We start from the raw sequence: 19,438 nt of genomic DNA, 5'->3' as shown, positions 1-19,438 counted from the left end.
GTCGTGAGGCTTGCTTAATGGGCCAAAGCGGACAATATTTGCTTGCGTAGCCTTGGACTGTTATAAATGGTATTAAAGTTAGACATCGGGAGGTGTAGCAAGGACGTTGGGTCCCAAGAATGGTGGACTGTAACATTCCACATTGGTTGGAGAGTGGATTGTGAGATTCCCCGTTTTGTAATGGGCCAAAGAGGATAATATTTGCTAGCGTAGCCTTGGGCTGTTATAAATGGTGTTAAAGTCCGACATCGGGAGGTGTGATAGCAAGGACGTTGGGCCCCAAGGAGGGTGGACCGTAAGATTCCACATTGGTTGGAGAGTGGATTGTGAGATTCCCCGTTAGTTGGAAAGGGGAGCGATACATTCTTTATAAGGGTGTGGAAACTTTTCCGAGGACGCTGAGGTGGAAACCTCTCTGAGGACGTTGGGCTCCCAAGATATTAGATTGTAAGATCCGTTGGTTGGAGAGGTGAATGAAACATTCTTTACAAAGACGTGGAAACCTCCCACCTCTCTCTAGTAAACACGTTTTAAAACTGTGAGATTAATGACGATACGTAACGAGCCAAAGTAGACAGTATCTACTAGAAGTGAACTCGAACTGCAAATCGCCTGAGATTAATGACGATACGTAACGAACCAAAGTAAACAGTATATACTAGAAGTGAACTCGAACTACAAATCGCCTTACGCCTTTCACATCATATTTTTGTCGAACTATCATTTTTTTTATTCTAAAATGTAAAACAAAGAATTAAAAAATCGAACATGTTAGTTGAACTATATTTAAATTAAGAACTATCGTTCATAAGTGAGTCATTTAGTTTAAAGGTCAAAGCTTATGATATGATTGGTTGAGTTGTCCATCAAAAGAAAAGCAAAATATCTTACATAGTTAAACAGTCCCCAATCCACAATTACACGTGGCATGCCACCCTGTCCTGCCATGTCACCATCATTCCAGTAGGATGGCAATCCCGTAAATTCCAAGTTTCAACGATGTCTAGTTCAGTGGAGCCAATTTGTTTCTAATATAATAATGCCAACTTGAAGCTCCCCGATCAACTCCCAATTTGCCTCGCTTTTCTTCCCTCTGAGATCAGTCAGTTCGTTGTGAAGTCTTCGACGTGCCTCGAAGAATATGGATGAATCTCTGCTCGGTGTAGAAAGTAGCAGCAGCTCCAGCTCCCGACGTCAGATTCCTCATGTGAAGTTCAAACGCCGCTCTGACGCCATCGCTTATGGCTCTGCGTACCAAAGAGCTGCTGCACTTGTGGATCTGGTTAGACTCTTTTGCCATATTTGATTCTCGCTCGTGTTATTTTTTTTTTTCTTTCACTGGCGTTGAAATGTGCTCTGGTTTTTGTCTTTTGAGTGAACAATGTGAACCTTGATTCGTTAATTTGACTATAGCTGGCTATTTGAAGTGTGATGGATTGGGATCTGTTTTGGATTGTTTTGACATTTGGTTCATGGAATCTGAGTCTTGAGCTTCTCCTTTTGAGATATGGTTTTGTGAATTTTGACTCAGTGTCCTGGAAGTTAGTTCAGAGTGATTTTCGTTATGATCTTGGTGCTGGAGTGGTTTAGTGGTGAGATTGTTTTGGAACTGAACGTAGTTTTTCTTTGAAGATTTGTTTTCCTGTTTTCCAGCTTAAAATGTTTTTAAAGTCGGCATTCCTTGATATGCTCTCTCCCTCCCTCTGAGCTCCAATCCTGTTTCCAATTCCCGTTATGAACTTTTCTCTCTGAGAATCGATGGTCTTACTTTTCGTTATTCGAAAAACTGAGTATAATTTCTATTTGGCATCTCTATATTTCATTAGTTTAACAGAAGGTATATTGTCTACTTATTTTTCTTGTCAAACATGCCAGGATTTCTCCGAAATAGATCTTCTGCTTTTGGCTACATATGCATTCCTTCAACTCATTAATTCACTATATTTCTTCGAGGACTGATAAATGCTAGAATGGAAAGAGCAAAATGAATGTTTCTCTAAAATGTTGCCCCTACATTTACAGTTTCCCTGACTCTGTTCTTCTTATTTGTTAGTGTTTGTTCTCATCTCTGTTTTTATGCTTTGAAACGGTACAATTTTGTGTGAAATATTTATTAATTAAGCTCACTATTACTGCTAACCATTAACTTTATCTATGAAACAAGGATTCCTTCAGAGATGGAAAAAATGATATAGTCTTACTTTGAACCTTGGCCGACAGAACATTTTGGTCACTGCTGATGGAGAATGAATTTTGCAGGCTGAAGATGGCGTTGGTATACCCGAGAAAATCCTTGATCAGTCGAACTTTCAGAGTGCTGCAAAGCTCTACTTCATTTTTATTAAATTTGATTTGATTTGGTCTGTAAATTTCTTTGCGCTGATAGTCCTAAATTTCTTTGAGGTTTGTTCTTCCATTTTTTTTTTTAACATTCCTTTTGCTTTCAGATGTGAAAAGAAGTTTTCATTCATTTTTTAACATACATAAACATCTGCAGAAACCCTTGTGGTGCTCCAAACACGATACGCATTCTTGTAACGACAGAGAGTATTTCTTTCTTGGGCAGTTGCCTTACTTAACAGCTGTTGAATCTCTTATATATGAGGTAAGAATAATCTAAATAAACTAAGATATTATTATCTCTTTAATCTTCTTACTTTTACTCCAATCGAATTAGACTTCCTCATGTTATGGTTTTGTAGGGATAGGTGGTGGTAGAATTACATTACTGCATTCTCTCAGTAGTTTCAGTACCTACACGTCCTTGCAATTGCCACTATGAGTTATATCTATGAAAGCTACTGCACATAAGCCGAAGAAAAAACTAAATTATGATATTGGAGAAGAATGAGGTGCTGCTTTATAATAGCAAATATAAATGTGTAGAAAAATTCTTCATGCTGTTTACTTTGCTCGTCAACCAGATGCTTTTAATGTTAAGCTCTACTGTTGGCGGAACCTCACTCATTGAAAATGTTATATTTTTAGAGGACCTTCGATACTATAAGTAGCTAAGTGATATTCAATTCCATTACAAGCAAAAGCCATTATGTTGAGTTTTTTTTTTAATTTTTTATTTTTAAAGTTTCATGTTTTAATTGAACGGGAATGAAATTTCTTGGTTTGCTCAATCAATATTCAGAAACAGTTCAATGTGTAAAGCTTCTTCAGGTGATGATAGATGTTAATTTTTCAGATTATCTATATCTCTAAGAACCACCATGCATAGAGAAAGCAATCTTGTGCAGTTTTTCAGTCTTCTTAATCTCCCACTTTTTCACTTTACTCACTTTCTGTTTCATCGAATTTATACTTTCAATATGCAGGCTGTGACTCTCATAATACTCATGATACACACTTTTTTCCCAATTTCGTTTGAAGGAGCCCAGCTTTATTGGAAAAATCCCTTGAACCAGTTGAAGGTACTCGCTCAATGTCTCTTTTGTTTGATAGATATCCTCAAAGTAATTTAACTGAACTGGAAGGCTTGATACTTGGTTGTTGGAAAACATTCAATTTTCAATGTTCCGAGTAATTTGAGCGTGCAGACAACTTCCTTATGCCCTTAATGTCTAATCTCAAAAGTGTTCCCATAAATTATTGTCTTCTTATACGCGAATCGAACTTGAGCTTGGCAATTATGCATAGATGAATGTCTTTTAGAAAAGACAAAAAGTTTGTGAAGTGACTAAAATGATTGATCAGAAATGTAACATTTATTGCCTTAACTGAATTATTTAGATAGGCTGAAATTGAACTTAACATTCAGAATTACATTGCTGAAAAGATGAAATGGTGGTTTATCATATTTTATTATCGTTGGATTTCCTTTATTCTTTTGCATTGTTAGGTTTGTTTTATGGGTCTATATTTATTATTTATATTTGTAATATTCTTTCCTTAATGGTAGATGATCGTTCTTCTGTGTAAGAAGACCTTGTATTGGTTTGAATATAGAAGAAATACAGTATCTTTATTTCTTTTCTAAATGCAAGTCATTATGAACTGCCACTACTCTATTGGGTTCTCGTGGCTATGATGTTGTGCTTAGGGTTCTCGTGGCTATGATGTTGTGCTTAGGGTTCTCGTGGCTATGATGTTGTGCTTTTTAAGAAATTAATTCTAAATCTTCCTCGTTCTCCAGGTCATATGCTTAATTATTTTGGTGGCCGATTTTCTCATTTATACCCTATATTTGTCGCCAGTGGCCTTTGATTATCTTCCATTCAGAGTTGCACCATATATTAGAGTTGTCTTTTTCATCATGAATATCAGGTATTTCTTGACAGGATTCTTATTTTGCTTGTTTTTTTATTTGACTTCATTGTATGTACTTGAAGATATTAGTAGCATCCAATTCAAGGGAATTTATTGCATCTACTCTTATATCAACAAGTAATTTAGTTCCTAGAAACGAGTTTACATGTACTTCTGACAATTGATTGTTTCAGGATAGCTGTTTTTAGTGTGTTAACATGGACTGGTTAGTTCATATTAATTGCCAGGTAATTATACAAGGTGTAAATAAGCACTTAATAGTGTCGGATGTGCTGAGGAGATTGAAAAGAAAGGAGTTTCATACATTTCATTTAAAGATAAAATTTCTGTGTAATATTAATTTTTGTAGTTGTTTGATCTCTTGATATTTGAAATGACCATCAAAATTACTCTCTGTAGGCTTGAGAATATGTATTAATGGGAAAAATTTTAGTTTTGATTGGGTTCTAATATTTTATCTTTATTAATTGCTGATGAAAATTCAGATGTAGTATCTATCTGACGTGGACTTACCTCTTCCTTTGATGTTTGATACTTGTTTCTTATTGGTGGGAGTTGATCCTATTTATGGTATAGTTATTTACTTTTGAACAACAAATTTACCCATTTCATTTGGTTCTTAGGCATCTACGGGAGAGCATCATCATTCTAGCTGGAATGCTTGGCACATACTTGAATGTTTTGGTTCGTAGATAAATTTGGCATAATAAATATTCTGTTTCTGTAGATATACCTACATGACATCTTTTATTTCTCTTTTACTCAAAATGTTAAGAACTGTGAATCTAACATTGTATTATGTTAATTATTATTACCAACTCTTACTACTTTATTGCCACTTTTCTTGCAGGCTCTATGGTTTTTGTTTCTTCTGTTTTCCAGCTGGTTGGCATACGTTATTTTTGAGGATACACAGCAGGGGAAATTATTATTTACTTCTTTTGGAGCCACATTATATCAAATGTTTATTTTGTTCACAACATCTAATAATCCAAATGTTTGGATACCTGCCTACAAGTAAGTGGGTAATTTAGAATGATACACTGTTCAGGGCTTTTATTGATATACATATACATATATATATATATGTGTGTATATATATATATATATATATATATATATATATATATATATATCTACTTGTTTGACCAGTATTCTTTTTCTTCCTCATTCCCTTCAAAGTGTATTGATAAGCTCTTTTCAAGATTGTAAATTTTGAAAATGGTTATTAACTTGTCATACTGCTATATAATCCAAGATACAAGTTTAGGATAATATGTTCTGCGAGGCAGCAAGCAGGCACTAAAAAGAGCTTTGTGGAAGGATATCCTAGTTTTGTGTTGAGATCTTGTGTAATGGAAAATTATTCTCTCTTTTTAATCACTATCCCATTCCTGCATTTTGTACTGGTTGGGAGGAGAACGTTGATGGAGCATATACTACTAAAGCATGTTTTGGTCCGGGAAGCCCATTAAGACTTGAGATCTGGGTTTTTGGTCATAAAGTTTGTGATATTCGAGTGGTATCTAATCATTTGAACATTCAATTTGATCCCTAAAATCGCGCAAGACCACAAGTTTACCATACTTGTTCTAGAGACAGAATTACTTGATTTTGATAGAATTCATGACCTTGAGATGTTGAATCATATTCTGGAGGTTACATGATTAATTTTCGTGTGGTATGAAGTATCATTGTCATTATTGCTACCAAATGCAGAAGAATTATATCAATGATTGTTGAAGTTATTAATTGAACAATGTATCTTAAAAAACGTTGCTCCAACATTCTATAGTAAGCATTACATTGACTTATATTGTCTTTTACAGGGCATCTCGTTGGTATTGCCTCTTTTTTGTTCTTTACGTGCTGTTGGGAGTTTATTTCGTTACAAACTTGATTCTTGCTGTTGTATACGATAGCTTTAAGAGTCAGGTAAATGCTATTTCACCATGCACTCCCAGTTCAAGCAGTTATCTATGGCTTTAGTATTCTTTTTGTCTGCCCGTTTATTGCTTCATCCATAGGCTGTTTTTTCTTCTCTCTCCCCAGATGCTTCATCCATAGTTCACCAACAAATATTGATTTGCTTACTTTATTTATAAATAGGTTAAATTATATCAAATACCCTTGAACTTTGGAGTAGGTTTCAATTATGCTCATAAATTTTGAAACGTTTCATTTTTATCTTTGAACTTTGAAATGTGTTCCAAACAATACACTTGAAGAGTTTTCTTCGTTAAAAGGTAAAAATGAAACATTCTCTAAAGTTAAGTGGCATTTTTATAATTTTAACTTTTTTATAAGGCCCAAGGACTCACGTTTTTCTTATTTTTTTATCTAGCTGGCTAAACAAATTTCTGAGATGGACCGCTTGAGGAAAAGTATATTGGCCAAAGCATTTAGTCTTATGGATACTGATGTAAGTATGGTGGCCACCTTCCATCTAGTTCGCATTTCCAATGGTTTAACGGGGTGTCACATAGATCCTATTAATTTTGTTCCAGTTGTTTAGTTTTTATCTTCCTGCTTTCTTCTTGTTTGTGTACTAGAAATTCATTCTAATCTAGAAAGTTTCTCTTAGTAAATTTTCTATTAAACATAAAAAATATATACATTAAGATAAAGAACGACTGTTTTTAATAAGCTGGATTGAGATACGTCGAGCTCGTAACTACATATAAATGACTGTTAAATGAGAGTATCAGTTTTGAGCAAGTGAACATAGCTATTATTATTCGTAGTTTTTTTTTTTTTAACAAGAAACAAAGCTTTTCCTTGAAGAAATGAAAGAGACTAATGCTTAAAAGATGGCAACAAAAAGGGGAGTGAAAAAAAAAAATCAAATTTAGTAAGGAACTATAATAACGTGGTAAATATGGTCCCCGTTACTTTCCAATATCATGTTTTCTTCATAAGTTTCATGATGAAGATTCTTCATGTTGCTTACCTTCTCATGTCTTTGCAGAACGTTGGGTTTATCAATAAACAGCAGTGCCTTATACTTCTTGAAGAACTTAACAGATACAGGTTTTATACCTTATCTATCTCTCTATAGGTTTAGCTTGCTTGTTTCTGAAGTTGTTACAGCAAAGTCAGGAATACTTACAAAAGTGCCTGATGAAAAACTAATAATACTTCATAGTGATTTATTATTATTTTTTATTATTATTATTATTTTTTTTTTATAATTCTTCTGTTGGTTTTTGTTTTCATTTAATGATCTAAAACCTGCTGAAATTTTTATTCTTTCTTTATACGATCACATTTCACGATCATACCTGCTGAGAATTGGGGGTAACATCTTATTTTCGAAGTTTCTACATGGAATTAGTCTCTGAATACAAAGGCATAAAGTACAGAGTTTTATCTTTACAGTCTAAATATATGTTTAATCCCCAGTGTTTAGGTGTTTTTTCAATTTGGCCCCTAATATTTTATTAGTTTCAATGCTACCCTCATCGATTGCATTTTATCCCAAGTCCGTTACCAAAAAATATTAAACTTAACTGACAAAATGGTGATCTAATGTCATAGTTCACTTTATTAAGTGCTCTATCTTTTAATTTGATGTCATAGTTCACTTTATTAAGTGCTCTATCTTTTAATTTGATGTCATAGTTCACTTTATAAATGATTTAATTTCATAAAGATAAAGTCAGTAAAAGAAAAAAATATGGACCCTTGAGGAGCTAGAATGGTAAGTGATGCTGAAGTGACTACCTCATCCTTTCGTAATTCCTCCTCCTGGAATTGATGACTAAGTGACAGTAACTTTGATGGATTTTTTTTTTTTTTTTTTTTTTTTTAAAAAAACATTTCTGTCCACCACGATTACTGGAAAAGTGAAAATTTCAATTTGAAGTTTGCTTGGTTTAGGAGACATCTTAGTTTTTGTTATAGCTTGCTGATTAGTCTTACATTATTAAGATTGTTACATTTGTCCTCAGGACTTTGCCGAAGATATCAAGGGATGATTATGAGTTAATATTTGATGAGCTGGATGACAGTCGTGATTTTAAGGTACATTAGTTCCTCAAGTCTGTTTAAAACGTGAATTGTTAGAATTCTTGTTCTTGACTGAAGTTATAACCTAGCTAGCATTAGATGAAGACGGTAGTTATAATTTTAAGCCACATTAGTTACTTGAATTTGTGAAAATGTGTTGGCACTGGACCTTAAATGCGTTCCAAATTTTGGTTAAAAAACAGCTTTTGGCCTATGAACTTTCTTTGAAGCAATAAGTTTGTAACGATTTAGTTTGGTACTTTCATGGGAATGATAGTTATAACTTTAAGCCACATTATTTACTTGAATTTGTGAAAATGTTTTGGTGCAGAACCTTGAATGCAATTTAAATTTTGGTTAAAAAATACTTTTGGTCTTTGAACTCTTGTGGGAATCATAATTTGGTCCGTATACTTTATTTTGTCACAATTTAGTCCTCATGCTTTCATTTTTTCACAATTTGGCCTCTAAACTTTAGTATGTAACAATTTAGTTCTTGTAATTTAAAGTTTGTTATGATTTAGTTCATATGGTGAAAAAGATTTTGAAACATCCACGAGTTTTGTGAAATAGGTTTAAAAGGTCCCACTACTAACATAACTATCCAAACAAAAAGTTCATTGGCATTTTGTTGAGCTCAACGGTCTTGTTGGAAGAGGGGCCTTTTATATCTAGTTTACAAAATTTAGGGACTAAAAGTGCATGTTTTAAAAACTGTCGGATCAAAGTGACCAATGAATAAAAATGTAGGGACCAAAAGGATAATTTACCGAAGTTAAATACAAAAAATGAGGAAGACCATTGAGAACAATAAGTTTTAATTATAGCAAACCCCTGCCCTGAAAGGAGCTTACAAAAAGGTTCCCTAATAATGGTTAATTCCTGAGTTTTGATTGCAAATTCAGTTTGTAATTGTGATAAACATACTGATCGATTATATCTTCAGCCATGCATAGAGTAACATAATTTTGAATTATAATGAATTTTCTTTCTTTTCCTCAATTCTATTTGGACTCCTTTCTCATATGTAGATCAATATGAATGAGTTTGCTGATCTTTGCAATGCTATAGCCTTGAAGTTTCAGAAGGAGGACATTGTAAGTCTTTATAGTTTTACCCAAGAATCTTAAGAAACTACTGAAGAGTGAACAGAAGGAATAAGGGCCTAATTTTCTTATCTGAACTATTATGAGTGCAGCCTTCAGTGTTTGAAGCGTATCCTTCGATCTACGATTCAGTTTCTTCAAAAAAGTTGAAAGCATTTGTGCGGAGCCCCTCATTTGGATATGCTATATCCTTTATCCTCATACTGAACCTGGTTGCTGTTATTATTGAAACAACAGTAAGTCTGAAGCTTAAATAATAATTTTATTTGTGTAATTAACTTCTCTTGGCATGATATGATGAATGACACTTTTTTTTAATCTTCCAAACATAGAATTTATTATCCCTTGTAATTTACGTTGCTCTTTTACAATGGAGGATTTGATTAACAGGTTTTGTCTAAATTATATAAATTGACTTCCAACTTCAGCTTTCTTTATTTATGCAATTAATTTTTGGATTCTGATACAAATCTATCGAAATAAGCAATAGCAGCTCCATTCAATTAATTATTTTTTACGTCTAATTTTTGGTTCAATAAAGATTTATTGCAGCTTACAAGGTATTTAACTTCTGGTATAAATGTTTCAGCTCGATATAGAAAACAATGTTGGACAGAAAGCATGGCAAGAACTCGAGTTTGTATTTGGTAAGGTTTTGATAAGGGATATATTATTTTCTTTCCTTCCAAATAAACCACAAAAAATTATCTTAGTTGTCTGTTATAAATATCAGTTCATTGCGTTGCAAATTCTTTTCTTGAGTAGTTTGATTTGGAGGCATTCTTCCCCTTTCTAGTGTCACCATAAGTATGGCATTTGATGTAAAAGCATTTATGTGAGTGATTATTACTATGGTATATTTTCTTATTTTGGGCAACTTTATTTCTTATTTTCTGCCTACAGGTTGGATATATGTGGTTGAAATGGCTCTAAAAATCTACGCGTTTGGATTTATGAATTATTGGAGAGATGGCCAAAATCAGTTTGATTTCCTTGTCACATGGATTATAGGCAAGTACTGTAAACCTTCATGTGCGCGTGAGAGAGGGATGGGGGGCGGTCGAATTTTTAATTCTTCTTTCTGCTAATACTTTATTATGGATCATTTTTGTTTTACTTTTATTTTGACAGTGATTGGAGAAACCATGACTTTTGTGGCACCTAGTGGACTAACTTTTCTTTCAAATGGAGAATGGTAAGAGTAATTTTGTCCATCCTATTTCAACCAAAATCTTATCTATTTTTCCGTACATATATTATCTTGCTGTCTAATTTCCTTACGGAATGAGTGAAAAAATTGATGGCTCCAAATCAAGTATAGTATGTAGTTCTTTTCTAATCTCACTATAATAAACATTCATGGTTTTTCCTTTTCTTTGATAACAGGATTCGCTACCTTCTGATAGCAAGAATGTTACGCCTGATAAGGCTCCTAATGCATGTCCGGCAATATCGAGCATTTCTTGCTACCTTTTTAACTCTCATCCCTAGCTTGATGCCATATCTAGGAACTATTTTCTGTGTCCTCTGTCTTTATTGCACTCTTGGTGTGCAGGTAAAATATGTTAATCTATATGAACTATTAATGATAATAGAAGAATGATATAAATCTTATGCGATACACAATTAGCCTTTTCCGTTTGTTTTAAATTGCATCTTGTTGCAACATATAAACTGACTAATGTAGGTCCTTGTTAGTTTTGATGATTATAACCTTTAATCCTAAGTTTTGTATCATGTTACCAGATTTGTATGATTATATTTTTTACTTGTAAATGATTTACAATTAGTTCTCAGGAATGATTTTGTTTTCTTGTAATTATATCTTTTTTATGTTGGTTAATAGTTCAAATTGTTTAGATTTTGAACAATTTGCAGTGTATATTTTTCCTGTCATTGTAATATCATGTGGTTACGTATCTTTCCTCCTTTTACTTTATCTTCACTAATATCCTCGCTTTTTATCTCAAATCATTTTTTAGGTCTTTGGAGGACTTGTTAACGCTGGAAATCCTGCTTTGTCTAAGACTGATCTGGATGATGATGAGTATCCTAAGATGTTTATTTTTATTATTATTTTTTTTATTTTGGCTAGTCATACTTCTGAAGACCTTGGTACTGGATTCCCATTTTTGTAGGGTTTTAAGTAGGAATTCATTGTCATTGTGGCTGCAGGAACATGCTTAGAAAATTTATTGAAAACCAGTTTAATTTTTTTTCTAGTTTGTCCTTGTGAAGGACTTTTTCTGTTTAGAACTTCCTTGACTGAATCAGCTACCTACTTTTCAATTTCAACGACTATCCTAATGGCATGGTGACACTGTTCAATTTGCTAGTTATGGGAAACTGGCAAGACTGGATGCAGGTACCTTCTTTTATTATCAGTTCCCTTTTCTTTGTGCTTCTACTCCTCAACCTAAAGCGATATGTCTGTGGTGTTCTCTTTTGGAGTAGGTTATGTGCCATCTAGAAGTGAAAATAGAAATTGTTAGATGATTAGCATGGCTATCAAATTTCATTTGTTATTTCTCTGAACATTAATCTCGTTGTGTTTTCCCTTTCGGGCTTCCCCTCAAAGTTTTAAAACGCATCTGCTAGGGAAAGGTTTCCACACCTTTATAAGGAATGTTTCGTTCTCCTCTCCAACCGATGTGGGATCTCACAATCCACCCCCCTTGGGGCCCAAAGTCCTCATTGGCACACCGTCTGGTGTCTAGCCCTGATACTATTTCTAACAGCCCAAACCCACCGCTAGCAGATATTGTCCTCTTTGGGCTTTCCCTTTCGGGCTTCCCCTCAAGGTTTTAAAACGTGTCTGTTAGGGAGAGGTTTCCACACTTTTATAAGGAATGTTTCGTTCCCCTCTCCATCCGATGTGGGATCTCACATTGAATGCCCGAGTGATTTTGGTATTCGATTTAATACGAATGAAAAGAAAAACTAAAAGAAATTAAGCTCAATCATGGTACAAAAATTCTGATGAGAGAAGGGTAATGTAATATCATAGTAACTTTTTCCTAAATAAAAATCAGATGCTATAAACTTCCATCTATTCTAGTTTCATTATCCTTGTCCTAATTTCTTTGGCTTTTAAGATTCCTGTATTATTTTCTGCCTACATGATTATATTAGCTACTCTATGCTAATAAGATTATCCATGTGGCTACGAAGTATTGCTTATATGTACTCTGGCCTCATAAGTTGGATTTCACTGTATGCCTCATTCTTGTGTTTCAAGTAATTATTTTAATTTTCCCTCATTACTATAACTTTTCTTTACCATTTCTGGAATTTGTTACTGAATTTAATATTTGTCTTCCTAGAGCTACAAGGAGTTAACAGGAAGTATTTGGAGCCACGTTTATTTCATCAGTTTCTACCTAATAACCGTTTTGCTGCTCTTGAATTTGGTAAGTTTGCTTTCGCATTTTTATACAACGACTTTACCTCGTCGTTTACATCTTTACTATGATGATGGCCTTCAAATAAATGGACTTCCTGGTTGAGAAATGCTGCATAATGAATAAATGGAATCTGATTACACCAGGCATTACATGCTAGATTGTTTTCTTAGTTGACACAATACTATTATGCCCCCAATTACTGTTTGTTATGAGAGATGGGATAAGAAAGGGATTACACCATCGACAAGTTAGTTGGACGTTAGGTATGTCGATATGGGGGACCGACCAACTGAGGAATGTTCGGAGAAGTTGTGTGAGGGGGAAGGCCAGCTTTATTTTTCTTTATGCTTTTTGTCTAGTTGCTTGCTTGTGAGGGAGAGGAGAGATTACCTGCCCTCTAATCAGCTTGGAGTGTCCGTGTTGCCTTAGGGAAAGGTTCTTCCTGAGAGCAAAGTTCTTCTTCCGTTCATCAATATATCATAAGGGGAACCTTAAAAATACCTTTATAAAATACTGAATGAGTAGATTGTTAGGAATCACGACTCTCCACAATGATATGATATTGTCCACTTTGAGCATAAGCTCTGATGGCTTTACTTTTGGTTTCCTCAAAATGCCTCATATCAATAGAGATGTATTCCTTACTTATAAACCCATGATTCTTCCTTAAGTTAGCCAATGTGGGACTCCCTCTCTACAATCCTCAACACGGAGGATATTGTTAAAAAGAAATATTAATATTGAACTGAAAATAAATTGAGGGTTCGTGTTACTTGTCAATGTTACTTTTTCTTTTCTTCTATAATGAGGAAATTCAAAATTACCTTCTTTACTTGGTACTTACCAACGGTTTAATGCACCCACTGCCAAAATTTCCTCTGTTGTGATGAATGCATGCTTGTAAGCATATTGTATTTTATATAGCGAAGTTAAAACTAAAAGTACTTAAAATATTGTGATATGATTCAGGTTGTAGCTTTTGTCTTGGAGGCTTTCTTTGCTGAATTGGATATTGAATCTTCAGAAAATGGTGAAGAACAGGAACAGGTCAGTATCTTTTGATCCTTGAGAAGGATGGATATTGTAAAACTACTGCAAATTATTGATTTATATTAATTCTTACAATTATTGAAAAAAGAAGTATGCCAGTGAAACACATATATTAAGTCTAAATATGTGAATTTAGAGATGTACGCTGTCCTCTTTTTCTCTGGATGAGAATTTATTTCTGTTTTGCTATCCGAGAATAACTTGTTGATGATCTGGTCATGCCACGTGACTGCCAATCATTATAATTCTGCTAGTTGAGTATAACTATCATGATACCGACAGACTGTATGGTGCACAATCGCACTTTTCTTGGCAGCGAATTTTGCGATTGTGTGACACTCACTCTCAACACCAAGTGAGTCAAGCCAATTTGTATTCGCGTCGCCTACGGCGGGGCAACATATGCTCAAGCCTCTGGCCACGTTTAAGAAGAAGGTTTTAGAAAATAGGGGGCAGAGAGATTTTTGAAAGGGAGTTTTGAAAGTAAGAATGAAAAATTGTAGGCTAAAGGCAACACAACGGCTTATATAGCATATAACTTTCCAGGCAGGGAGAATTTGATAACTAGTCGCATTCCCCTATAGTACATTTTGAGGCTATTCAGGTCTAACAAGCCTAGAAGTGATTTCTCCAAACGGTTATACAAAATCAGGGGAGGAGTTGACAACTAGTCACACCCCCCTATAGTACATTTTGAGGCGATTTAGGTTGGCAAGTCGAGTCATGATTGCGTCGAGTAGTCGTACAAACATAAAATACATTAGTAAGGCAACACAACTTGGAATTAAATAAAGGGTTCGGCATGACATGGACATGCGGCCACAAACAACACGTCCTGGACAAGCATGACCGTCAATGCCCGTGATTTAAGTTGCCTGTAGCTGAGCTTTTTGCAATTTACTGCTTGTTATGAACAACGTCTGACTTTTCTTACTTTCTTTGTATTTAGAGGACTTTTTACGCCACATTGTTATACCGTTTGTTCAGTTGCCTTCTGTTTATAATTTTTTGGGGGAGAGTAATGGACTTGAGAATTTAGTACCAGTAAACAATATGTAATTCCAACCAACTGTGCTCATGAATCGAAATATTTTCTTCTGTTTCAGGACGCAGATAGTAGAAAGGATCGTCGACGTTTCGTCGGGTACGTAAATTAACTAGCTTTAATATGCATTATGCATCTATCCTCTCCGGTTGTCTTGAAAAGTTGACATGACAAATTTTTGTGGTTTGTTTGTTTCAGCACAAAAACTAGTAGCCGCAAAGTTGACATTCTTCTCCATCATATGTTGAGTGCAGAATTGGATGTAAAGGATTCCGATTAGTGTAATTTAGTGTGTTATTGGATGTCTTTTAAACGTAACAGTAAGAATGTGAATGTGATTAGTCTTGTGTTTTGCATCTCATTCGCTTTCCATCAAGAAGTGGACTTTGTTGTCCAATCTTTTAAATAATGCGACTTCAAGTGCGTAATTATTCCATCGAGAAGCTTGGTTCGTGGTTGTCCATTTCGTGCATTATATGAACACATTTTTAAGATAATTCAACTTGGACCTCTGCAATATGATTTGAGCAATTAATTTCTTGCGTTTATTTATCTCGCGTCAAATATGATTCTCTTTTAAAATGCTCTTAGATTATGTCTATTGTTAGCCTGTGTTGGTTAGGAAAAGGTTTCCACACCCTTATGAAGTACGTGTCATTCCCCTCTACAACCTATTGGTGATTGGCTCTTATACCCTTTGTAATGACCTAAGTCCAACGCTAATAGATATTGCTTGTTTTAGCCAAAGCGAGTAATATATGTCAGCAGCCTTGAGCGTATCATAACTAGACATTGGACGGTGAGCAAATGAGAATGTTGGGCCCTCAAGGAATGGATTGTGAAATTGCACATTGGTTGGAGAAGGGAACGAATCATTCCTTGTAATATTTGAAATCTCTCCCTAGGAAGCTCAAAAAGAAAAATCGAGAGAGGACAATATCTGCTAGGTGGGCATGGGTCATTACAGTTAGAGTAGAATTCTAAAGAAAAAAAATTACAGACAAATTATTTAACGAAACTACCACGATATAATCACTTTAAAATAGATTTAGGGTTTAGGGTTTAGAATTTAAATTAATTTAGGGTTTAGGGTTTAGAATTTAGATTAATTTAGGGTTTAGGGTTTAAAATTTAGATTTAGGGTTTAGGGTTTAGAATTTAGGGTTAATATCTTGAAATAAATTATCAAATTCAATCTGTCTTCAAATAAATTATTAAAAAATGCCTAATCTAACCCTAATTCAATAACCTCAATATTTATTTAATTATATAATTCAACAATAAAATTATTACGACAAACCCCAAGTAAAAGGTTAAAAAAAACAAATGCCAATTTATATTATTGTTGAATATAATGTTTTGTTGAGTCATTGAATCAGTGAATAAGTTGCCAAAAGCAAAGCAAAGGCATTCCAAAAACTGGCGCCACAACCTTAGCGCCAAAATCAGCTCTTCCCGCCATTTCCCTTTCTCTTTATATAAACCCTAAGACATCTCTGCAATTATCATCCATTTCCAATTCGATTTTCTCTGAAATCCCTCTGAATTACCCTAATTTTTCTCTTGATTTTTCATTCAATTCTCCGCCATGGTTGTTCCTCTCGGACCCGGCAAGTTCTACGGCAGCAGTCTCCCCCGTCCCCGCTACTACACCGACGTCAAGTTCAACGATGAGCGTGTCGATCCACCCACGCCGGTCCTCGATCCGCTTCTCTCATGGGCGAACGAGGCTCACTGGTCAATGGGAGGTCTCAGCTTCAATCGCCTGAGACTTCAGGGTCGAATCGAAGGCAATATCAACAAGCTTCGAACTGAGCGTGAGAAGATTGCTAAGAAGAAGAAAGTAGAGACGCCAGAGAGATCTGACTCAGATCTCAGAGACGATGCTGTTCGCCGGTCGAAGAAGTCGAAATCAGTATCACCACCGCCAGTGCCAATTGCAACTAAGAGACGGCGATTGATGCCATTGTTTGACGCTGAGGAGGATGATGTTGGTGAGCACAAGGAAGAAATTAGGGTTGTGAAGAGGAGATTGGTGAAGAAGCTGGGAGATGATTTCGATCGAGTCGCTGTGGAGGGGAAGAAGAACCAGTTGAAAGGTTCGAGGGATCGAAATTTGGAAGTCAATGGGATCGATGAATCTGTAATGAAGATTGTTGAGGAGATTAACGATCAAAGTACAAAGGGGAAGAGTAGTGGAAAAAAACTGGAAAATGATTCAATTTCTGCCACTAGAACTTCTCCCAGATTAGCTAATAAGCGTAGATCAAATTGACTTCGGAATCTGAGTATAGACTATTAGTTTCTAATGCTTTTCTTTTTCAGTTTTTGTTCTTCAAAACTGGGCCAAGATCTGTAATGTTGGTTTCTGACTGTGAAAATATGAAAATGGAATGTGGATTCTGCCATTGTTAAGGTCGATCTTAAGCATTCAATCTAAGATGAAGGAAGAACACCAATACAAACACAAATTATCAGAACTTTCGGGGATGAACATTGAGAGAGAACCCTTTGTGAAGAACTCAACTTTCTGCATACAAGGTGTTTGATAGAATGCCGCAATGATACATCAACATGTTCAAACCCAGACTATCAGCAAGCTATATTTGTAAGCCTTTCTGAGCTGAATTTCTTTACAAAAACAAAGAAAAGAACTGTTCTAAGACAGATAAACAAGTTCATGTTCTTCCAAAACAGTTCAATGAAGATCATTTTCTTTCAAAACAAAGAAAGAACTGTTCTTATCTTGTTCTTCAAGCCAAGTTTGCTCCATGACAACAGAACCATCATATCTTTGAATCAAACAGTTGAGTGATATCATTATGAACAAATCCCAGACAACCCATGTTCTAAAATCGACCATTTCATTACATGAATCAGTATAAACTCCCTGTATTCCATCCATTAGCAAAGAAAAGAGATCTGTAAATCCCAAGTTTATGAAGCATTTCTGGAGAGAAAGCAATGATCCATATGAACCCATAAACCCTAAAGTTACAAGAAAGATCTAAACCATTAAAACCAGGCATTGCGCTTCACCTACAAGTATGAACAAACAACACCAAAATCACCACAAATCTGAGATACCCATTTGATCAAAACCCCCAAATCCTCCCGCAATCCCACCAAAATTAGCCTCTAACTCTCATTACTCTTCCTAAACAAAGCAAAGTACCCCAAAACAGCACAAACAGCAGCCACCAAATTCCCTTCCTTCAACAAAATCTTAGCCACAACCCCAAAAATCTCCTTAGTAATCTTCCTCCCCTCCACCACCAACGCCCTCTTAGGCTTCCCAAAGAAGTAAAGCAGCACAACAATGGTGATCCAAGTTACAAGGGTGGCCGGCACCATGACAGCCAGTGCAGCCACCATGGAAAGAACCCCAAAAACTGCCCCAAGAAGCAGAGAAGCATAAATCGCAGGCCACCCAAAAGAAGAGGAAGAAGAAGAAGAAACTTCCACTTGGGATTTGTACCAAGAGAGTATTGAAACAAGGAAATTCCAGGAAGAAGACAAAAGAAGGGCATAAACCAGAACAAAAAGACATACCCATGTTCTTCTTTTGCTCATCACTCTCATAATCAAAGAGTACCATTGAGGAGCGATTGTTTCTGGGTCTTCTTCCTTATTGTCTGCCATTCCCGGTTTCCAAATCTGTTAATCTTCTGTGATTTTCAGAGCTTTCTCCTTTGATGGAGAGTTTCCCTTTCCCTTCCTCTTTCGGCGTTAAGAAAGCAGCTCGCCCAGTGATGAAGCTTAAACAAAGAAGCAAAAGAAGCTCAAGAAACTTCACGCGAACCTCCTCACCTGTGTGCCAAACTGACTCTGTGGACCAATCCAAAGGGTTTCTGGTCGAACGTGTTCACCACGCGCCAATAAATGGATGAATGAACCGTATGAACATAGTAACCCAAAGGGACTGCCCCGTCCCCTTAATGACAGTTTGGTTTGGGCTATCCGTTCAGCTTTTGCTGGTTTTTTAAACTCACATTAGATTAATAATTAAAATTTTATGTAATAGTCTGGTTTGGTGGGTCGGATTGGATTGGATTGGGTTGGGTTATAACTCTATTTTCAAGTTGGTCGGTGTGTCAACGAGCCAATCGACCTAAATTTTCGGTCTTTTAAAAATTCAATCCGACCCAGATTGAAAAAGGAAAAAAAAGATCTAACCCCACCTAACGTTTATGGTTTGGGTTGAGTCATCTGAGTCATCTGATTATATATATTCCCGTAAAAAATCATTAATAAGAACAAGAAAAGAATCTTAAAATAATTGTAGGGTGCTCTTCATTAAAGGGAATATTTGTTCGATCATTATAATTATAAGCATGTTAAAGAAGAAGATTTTGATGTTTTTTTTTAATCTCCTAATCCAAGTTTTTTTTCTTTGGGTCGGAAAGAGAAATTGAGGATGAGTTTGACTAAAACTTGGGAATGATAGAACATCGTGATTCTCCGAATAGACATGGTCGTGTTAAGGTCAAAATCAAATTCTCGTTTCTCGGTAAATAAACCTACATTTCTTAAGAAACCACTCAACA

The 19,438-nt window shown here is 35.3% G+C and overlaps 3 protein-coding genes across 4 annotated transcripts; 2 read left to right on the top strand and 1 right to left on the bottom strand.

Annotated features, from left to right (window-relative positions):
* The first annotated feature begins 1,040 nt into the window (after positions 1-1,040).
* Positions 1,041-15,426, top strand: LOC111794045 (two pore calcium channel protein 1). 2 transcript variants are annotated; one of them, XM_023676157.2, is made up of 23 exons: positions 1,041-1,282; positions 2,260-2,403; positions 2,498-2,605; positions 3,327-3,422; positions 4,145-4,275; positions 4,902-4,962; positions 5,129-5,295; positions 6,108-6,213; positions 6,623-6,700; positions 7,247-7,308; positions 8,229-8,301; positions 9,318-9,383; positions 9,485-9,628; positions 9,982-10,039; positions 10,296-10,403; positions 10,524-10,587; positions 10,779-10,947; positions 11,375-11,439; positions 11,667-11,757; positions 12,716-12,802; positions 13,766-13,843; positions 14,953-14,990; positions 15,090-15,426. In XM_023676157.2, the coding sequence occupies exons 1-23, from the start codon at positions 1,142-1,144 to the stop codon at positions 15,169-15,171; spliced, it is 2,217 nt and encodes a 738-aa protein (XP_023531925.1). In that variant the 5' UTR covers positions 1,041-1,141; the 3' UTR covers positions 15,172-15,426. The 2 variants fall into 2 exon arrangements, with proteins under 2 accessions (XP_023531925.1, XP_086979334.1); XM_087123208.1 differs by lacking the exons at positions 1,041-1,282; positions 2,260-2,403 and adding an exon at positions 2,703-2,852.
* Positions 15,427-16,366: 940 nt separating this feature from the next.
* On the top strand, positions 16,367-17,299 carry LOC111792943 (uncharacterized). The gene has a single exon (XM_023674575.2). It carries the CDS (start codon positions 16,480-16,482, stop codon positions 17,164-17,166), a length of 687 nt encoding a protein of 228 aa, XP_023530343.1. The 5' UTR covers positions 16,367-16,479; the 3' UTR covers positions 17,167-17,299.
* A 63-nt stretch (positions 17,300-17,362) lies between these two features.
* LOC111794046 (uncharacterized) lies at positions 17,363-18,778 on the bottom strand. The gene has a single exon (XM_023676158.2). It carries the CDS (start codon positions 18,531-18,533, stop codon positions 18,030-18,032), a length of 504 nt encoding a protein of 167 aa, XP_023531926.1. The 5' UTR covers positions 18,534-18,778; the 3' UTR covers positions 17,363-18,029.
* Positions 18,779-19,438: the final 660 nt, after the last annotated feature.

This window comes from Cucurbita pepo, chromosome 4 (assembly GCF_057944985.1).
Source record: "Cucurbita pepo subsp. pepo isolate OVF chromosome 4, ASM5794498v1, whole genome shotgun sequence".
Classification (NCBI taxonomy): Eukaryota; Viridiplantae; Streptophyta; class Magnoliopsida; order Cucurbitales; family Cucurbitaceae; genus Cucurbita; species Cucurbita pepo.
This window is presented reverse-complemented; position numbering and strand designations above follow the sequence as displayed.